The following is a 7,560-nucleotide window of genomic DNA, read 5'->3' on the forward strand; positions in this document are numbered from 1 at the left end:
AACACAGGGCACAAGGCAGGGAACCAATCCTGGGTAGGGTGCCAACCCACCGCAGGACACACACAAACACACCCACACACCAAGCACACACTAGGGCCAATGTAGAATCGCCAATCCACCTAACCTGCATGTCTTTGGACTGTGGGAGGAAACCGGAGCGCCCGGAGGAAACCCACGCAGACACGGGGAGAACATGCAAACTCCACGCAGGGAGGACCCGGGAATCGAACCCAGGTCCCCAGGTGTCCCAACTGCGAGGCAGCAGCGCTACCCACTGCGCCACCGTGCCGCCCACCATAGAAACATCCATCCATCCATCCATTATCCAACCCACTGAATCCGAACACAGGGTCACGGGGGTCTGCTGGAGCCAATCCCAGCCAACACAGGGCACAAGGCAGGAAACAATCCTGGGCAGGGTGCCAACCCACCGCAGGACACACACAAACACACACCAAGCACACACTAGGGCCAATGTAGAATCGCCAATCCACCTAACCTGCATGTCTTTGGAATGTGGGAGGAAACCGGAGCGCCAGGAGGAAACCCACGCAGACACGGGGAGAACATGCAAACTCCGCGCAGGGAGGACCCGGGAATCGAACCCAGGTCCCCAGAACTCCCAACTGCGAGGCAGCAGCGCTACCCACTGCGCCACCGTGCCGCCCACCATAGAAACATCAGATCTAAAAACACTGAAGCAGCACACTTTGTGAAAACCAGCACTTGTGTCATTCTCCAAACTTTTGCCCACGACTGTACTGTATATGTCGCCTTCACTGTAATAATAATAATAATTCATTACATTTATATAGCGCTTTTCTCAGTACTCACTGTACGTACACTTGACACGCAGTTCGAGTTTAAAGATCAGCATCAGACTTTTATCAGTTCCTCTTATCTACTAGTGAACTTTATCTCTTAACTTTGCACAGGACGATTTATTTTCAAAGACGAGCCATATTTCTGGTATTTTGATAAGAAAGCAACGGCAAATTGAAAACTCGACTGTACTTTTCTATACACTTTAAAACATAAAAATCTTTCAAATCAAAGCCATCGTACAAACACACTCACAAGTACAATACAGCAGTTTTTAAAAAATGCAAGAAAGCGACGCACCCCGTCAATGCAATTCACATCCATTCATCGTCTGAGGAAAAGAGAAAAATCAAAACAAGCACACGAAGTATTAAACATTACCACGACGCTGCGTACTTACCGCGAAGCAGCTCAACGCCGAGACTACGAACAGCAACAACACACGAGCGTTTACAGAAGCCATGACAGCTTGAGTGAGCGACCGCGAGTCAGCTGAGCGGTCACCTGAACGCGCTTGAAAACACGGAAGAGTGCAACCCCCTAAGTGGGCGTGGTGAAAACAAATCGTGGCGGGCTTTGCCCTATAAAGAGGAAAGCATTTTTTTGAGGGCGGGATTTTGCAACTTTAGTCTTATATTAGCACGTTTTGGCCCAGGGATGGGCGGGGCTACGTAGAGCATTCAGACCAATCGCTCGTTTGCTGCTCTGCGCGCACAGTTTGTGTTGTTTTCACAGTCAGTGAGGAAAGGTAAGACGTGAGACTGCGGACCTGGAATGTCAACTTTTTAATGTTTTAAAAAAAGTTCTCAACTAAAAAAAACAAAAGGAAAAAAAAAAAATCACTGAACGTATTTCCTGTCATTGGCAGAAATTTAAATGAGCTGTGAGACGTATGTTCTGGTTATCTGATCCCCACTTTGGCAATTATGATTATTATCTTAGTAATCACAGTCTTAACGGTGTGTCGGTGAAACCCCCAGGACAAGGTGGTGGGGGGCATACAAACTACTGAGTATGATTTGGATTCGCTGCAATGAAATTTTGGCCAAATGGACTCGCCTGCCTGCCGCCTCACTTGTTCCCTTTGATTTTCGGGGTGTCCCTCTGTCGGTTGATTATTTTCATTTCCATCCTTTCGTTCCTCACACATCACCATATCAGTCCAAATCAATAGTGAGAGCCAGCAGGATTTTTTTTTTTTCCCCATTGAGATCTGATGTGTTTTCAAAGTGAAATGTGTAATCGCAACTAATTGCAGACAATCACAACAATCCCATTGTTATGTGCAAAATTCAATAATGAACTCAAAAGTAGCGTATTGCGCGTATTTGGTTTGCAAACACTTTAAACAAATAAGGTGTTTTTTAACAGCCGTATCCCATTACATACAGTAGCAGCAGTTCAAATATTTCTTGTAAATCTCAACTTAAACATTAATGTCATCAAATCAAATATAAAACCAAAGCTCTTTGCCACTGCCAGGGCATTAACGTTTTATCGAGTTTGTTATAGAAAAACAAGTTACCCTCCGAGTCCAGAGCCACGATTATAACATTATAACAGGCACCTTCTGAGCAACAGCAAGTTAACGTTTCTAAATCGGTTTTCATTTTTATCTGAACAGATCCCAGCAGAAACATTTTCTTTTATCAGGGAGCAGCACAAACAGTCGTACGTTCGGTAGCAACTCTTCAAGGGCTGATGTTTTTTACCAAAAACTCAGTTTTCTGAAAAGCGCACAAAGCAATGGTTTCACACGTAAATCAACATAAAACGTCTGATGCTGCGTGTTGTGGGCGCCTGTTTGCAGTCTGTGGCAGCAGCGCCTCGATGGCCAGCAGGAACGCACGGTGGGCTGGATGCCTGGCAGTCTTTGTGAGACGGGTCCGTGGGGGTGGCAGTTGCAGTTAGGGTTAGGGTTAGGGTTAGACCCAAAATGGTTTGTACCTCCTGTCATAGTAAGTGTCTGTCCTCCCAGGTGAGCGTTGCCATTGGTGTTTAGCACCACGATCAGCTGATGGCTGGTACCTCACTTTCGTTGTCGATCTACATCTCCAGATCAGTTGCGTCAAAATCGGTGTCCGACAAATCAGAGTCTGATTCAGTGATAATAACGAAAAAAAGTCATCCACGGATTATTTTGCTTTGAGCATTCCCTTTGGTGTCTCTCCACATGCCATTTTAGAAGCTGTTTGCTCTTCACTACTTATACACATGCAGGGAATCGAGGTCAAATCAACAAAGCTAACTTTCCTTCTAGCAAAAGCGTATCAAAAAGCATTGATCTCTAATCGATCGCTAGTGAGAGTGAGACTTTCAAAATAATAATAATCTTCTTCTTCTTCTTTCGGCTGCTCCCGTTAGGGGTTACCACAGTGGATCATCTTCTTCCATATCTTCCTGTCTTCGTCATCTTGTTTCATCTTGTTCTGTTACACCCACCACCTTCATGTCCTCTCTCACCACATCCATAAACCTTCTCTTAGGCCTTCCTCTTCTCCTCTTACCTAGCAGCTCTATCCTTAGCACCCTTCTCTCATTATACCCAGCATCTCTCCTCTGCACATGTTGAAACAAACGCAATCTCGCCTCTCTGACTTTGTCTCCCAACCGTCCCACCTGAGCTGACCCTCTAATGTCCTCATTTCTAATCCTGTCCATCTTCATCACACCCAATGCAAATCTTAGCATATTTAACTCTGCCACCTCCTGCTCTGTCTCCTGTGCCACCATCTCCAACCCATATAACATAGCTGGTCTCACTACCGTCCTGTAGACCTTCCCTTTCACTCTTGCTGATACCCGTCTGTCACTAATCACTCCTGACACTCTTCTCCACCCTGCCTGCACTCTCTTCTTCACTTCTCTTCCACAATCCCCATTACTCTGTACTGTTGATCCCAAGTATTTAAACTCATCCACCTTCGCCAACTCTACTCCTTGCATCCTCACCATTCCACTGACCTCCCTCTCATTCACACACATGTATTATGTCTTGTTCATACTGACCTTCATTCCTCTCCTCTCTAGAGCAGATCTCCACCTCTCCAGGGTCTCCTCAACCTGCTCCCTACTCTCACTACAGATCACAATGTCATCAGCAGACATCACAGTCCACGGTGACTGCTGTCTAATCTCGTCTGTCAACCTGTCCATCACCATTACAAATAAGAAAGGGCTCAGAGCCGATCCCTGATGTAATCCCACCTCCGTCACTCTTACTGCAGACCTCACCACTGTCACACTTCTCTCGTACATATCCTGTACAACTCTTACATACTTCTCTGCCACTCCTGACTTTCTCATACAATACCACAACTCCTCTCGAGGCACTCTGTCATCTGCTTTCTCCAGGTCCATAAAGACGCAATGCAACTCCTTCTGGCCTTCTCTAAACTTCTCCATCAACATCCTCAGGGCAAACATTGCATCTGTGGTGCTCTTTCTTGGCATGAAACCATCCTGCTGCTCACTAATCATCACTTCACTTCTTAACCGAGCTTCCATTACTCTTTCCCATAACTTCATGCTGTGGCTCATCAATTTTATCCCCCTGTAGCTATTACAGTCCTGCACATCCCCCTTATTCTTAAATATCAGCACCAGTACACTTCTTCTCCACTCCTCAGGCATCCTCTCAGTTTCCAAGATTCCATTAAACAATCTGGTTAAAAACTCCACTGCCATCTCTCCTAAACACCTCCATGCTTCCACAGGTATGTCATCTGGACCAACGGCCTTTCCGTTTTTCAACCTTTTCATAGCTATCCTTACTTCCTCCTTGCTAATCTGTTGCACTTCCTGATTCACTATCTCCACATCATCCAACCTCTTCATTCATCAGCCTCTCAAAGTACTCTTTCCATCTGCTCAACACACTCTCTTCGCTTGTGAGTACATGTCCATCTTTATCCTTTATCACCCTAACCTGCTGCACATCTTTCCCAGCTCGGTCCCTCTCTGTAGCCTACTGGTCCTTTTCTCCCGCCTTAGTGTCCAACCTCTCATACAACTCATCATACGCCGTTTCTTTAGCCTTCACCACCTCTCTCTTCACCTTGTGCCTTATCTCCTTGTACTCTTGTCTACTTTCTGCATCTCTCTGACTATCCCACTTCTTCTTTGCCATCCTCTTCCTCTGTATACTCTCCTGTATTTCCTCATTCCACCACCAGGTTTCCTTTTCCTCCTTCCTCTTTCCAGATGTCACACCAAGTCCCCTTGTTGCTGTCACCCTTACTACATCTGCTGTAGTTTCCCAGCTGTCTGGTGACTCTTCACTACCACCCAGTGCCTGTCTCACCTTCTCCCTAAACTCAGCCTTGCAGTCTTCCTTTTTCAACTTCCACCATTTGATCCTTGGCTCTGCCCTCACTCTCTTCCTCTGCTTGATCTCCAACGTCATCCTGCAGACCACCATCCCATGCTGCTTAACTACACTTTCCCCTGCCACCACTTTGCAGTCTTCAATCTCCTTCAGATCAACTCTTGTGCATAGGATGTAATCTACCTTCGTGCATCTTCCTCCACTCTTGTACATAACCCTACAGTATGTTCCTCCCTCTTCTTAAAATATGTAATCACCACAGCCATGTCCATCCTTTTGGCAAAATCCACTATCCTCTGACCTTCTTCATTCCTCTCCTTGACACCATATCTACCCATCACCTCCTTGTCTCCACTGTTCTCTTCACCAACATCCTCACTGAAATCTGTCCCTTGGGTACACTGCTCGTCACTTCATCCAACTCACTCCAAAAATCTTCTTTCTCACCCATTGCACGCCCAACTTGCAGGGCATATGCACTAACAACATTCATCATCACACCTCCAATTTCCAGCTTCATAATCATTACTCTGTCTGACACTCTTTTCACTTCCAAAACACTCTTGACATACTGTTCATTCTGAATAACCCCTACTTCATTTCTCCTTCCATCCACACCATGATAGAACAATTTGAATCCACCTCCAATCCACCTGGCCTTACTCCCCTTCCATTTAGTCTCTTTCACACACAATATTTCAACCTTCCTTCTCTCCATCATATCTGCTAACTCTCTCCCCTTACCAGTCATACTGCCAACATTCAAAGTTCCTACCCTCAGTTCCACTCTCTTTACCTTCCTCCTCTCCTCCTGCCTCCGGACACATCTCCCCCCTTTTCTTCTCTTTCTTCTTCTTCAGCCAAATAAGCTACGAGAATAAATGTTAGAAAACACGAGTAGTTCTCGGCCATTTTCATTTTGTAAAAGTAGCTCTCAGGGGAAAAAAGGTTGAAGACCCCTGGCTTAGGGATAAACTGAACAGGTGACAGAGGACACCACAAAGGTGGTCAGCACAGGCCTTAAGAACTTGAGGTCAGACTCTGTGTCGTCCCCTCATTTGGTCTTCAGTTATGGACGGTCCACACTGACGGTCAGAGGTGGTCATTTCATTTGACGTGGTTTTGGAGCTGTTGATGTAGTAGCGGTGGTGTGAGGGGACTGGTCACTGGAAGAAGGTGGCAATGGCAGGGAAAATCTACTAAAAAATTAGATGAGAGCATTAGCTTTGCACACATCCCCTTCTAGTACTCTTAAAATCTCCGAGCATTTAAGGATGTCCTCACACTGGCACTTTGTTCCGTATGTAACCCCCCAAAGTCTAGTTCATTTGACTAGTGTGATCGCTCCGTGCTGGGTCAACTGTACCGTATCCTGGCCTGCTTGGAAGAGGTGGGCACAGGCACTGCTCACTAGGATTTGGGAACCGTGTGATCGCTAAACGTGCCATGACGTCAATGATGCGACATGTCAGATAGTGCAGTTCTCATTTCATTCAATATCTTTTGAGTTAAAAACAGCTTTATTCTCACCTTACAGATGAACGTGAATTGTAGTTGGCAAGAAAAGCTGCAACCTCCTCCCTTATCATCATTTGGCACCATGAAAATCTCATACGTGCAGCATGATTAACAGCAAAATGCTGCCCTGCACACTCAATAAATCAGTAAGGGGGTCGAGCGTCAATCCTGCCCTCCACGACTCCAACACAACCACAAAATAAGTCCAATCATTTTGACACGTATGCTATCACTTGTGTCGGCTTTACACAAAGTCACACGGTGATAACAAAAGCGCAGTGTGAGTGCAGGCCAGCAGGGGGAGTGTAGGGAGGGGGGCAATTGCATTCAGGCACGGTACGGCTCAAATGGGCCTAAAGTGAGTGCCCCCTGAAATAAAAGCTTCAGGAAATTTATACGAGGAAGAATCATCTGGTCATCGGTTTGGGACATACGGAATAAGGCTGGAGATGGAGATGTAGGAAGTACAGCAGAAGGAAAGATCAAACTAGACGTGGCCATAGTCGTAGTCGTCTTACTGTTCCGTGAAATTCTTACACCAAAATGCAACACGTCTCCACCCCGAAATGAAATGAGAAACAAAAGAGTGTAAGCGAGAGCACAGGGTCAGAATCATTCAGAAGGAGGCCTTGGGTGGGACTCACCTTTATGGGACAGGAGTCCAGTCATCTTGGTTGCCTCTGTCACTTGCCACTTCTCTAGCTGTTTTAAAACGGATGCAGAGCTGGCCGGTCAATTAGGCAACATAGGTGGGCCACCAACAAAAGGACGGCGTTAATGAGAGTTAAGGTGTGCGCGCACTGGATCTCAAGGGGGACCCACCCCCCCGAGGAACAATCCAACTTGGTCATCAAATTCTGATGATGCTGAGTGCATGCTGTTACCAAATTGGG

At 46.2% G+C, this 7,560-nt stretch overlaps 1 protein-coding gene across 1 annotated transcript in view; it reads right to left on the reverse strand.

Annotated features, from left to right (window-relative positions):
• Positions 1 to 1,321, reverse strand: part of glb1 (galactosidase, beta 1) — a 94,819-nt gene extending 93,498 nt beyond the window's left edge. Inside the window, exon 1 of the mRNA XM_028817960.2 lies at positions 1,223 to 1,321. Within this exon, the coding sequence (XP_028673793.2) occupies positions 1,223 to 1,285 (63 nt within the window). The 5' untranslated portion in view covers positions 1,286 to 1,321. The remainder of the gene's footprint in view (positions 1 to 1,222) is intronic.
• Between the last annotated feature and the right edge of the window lie 6,239 nt (positions 1,322 to 7,560).

Source organism: Erpetoichthys calabaricus, chromosome 13 (genome assembly GCF_900747795.2).
Source record: "Erpetoichthys calabaricus chromosome 13, fErpCal1.3, whole genome shotgun sequence".
Classification (NCBI taxonomy): domain Eukaryota; kingdom Metazoa; phylum Chordata; class Cladistia; order Polypteriformes; family Polypteridae; genus Erpetoichthys; species Erpetoichthys calabaricus.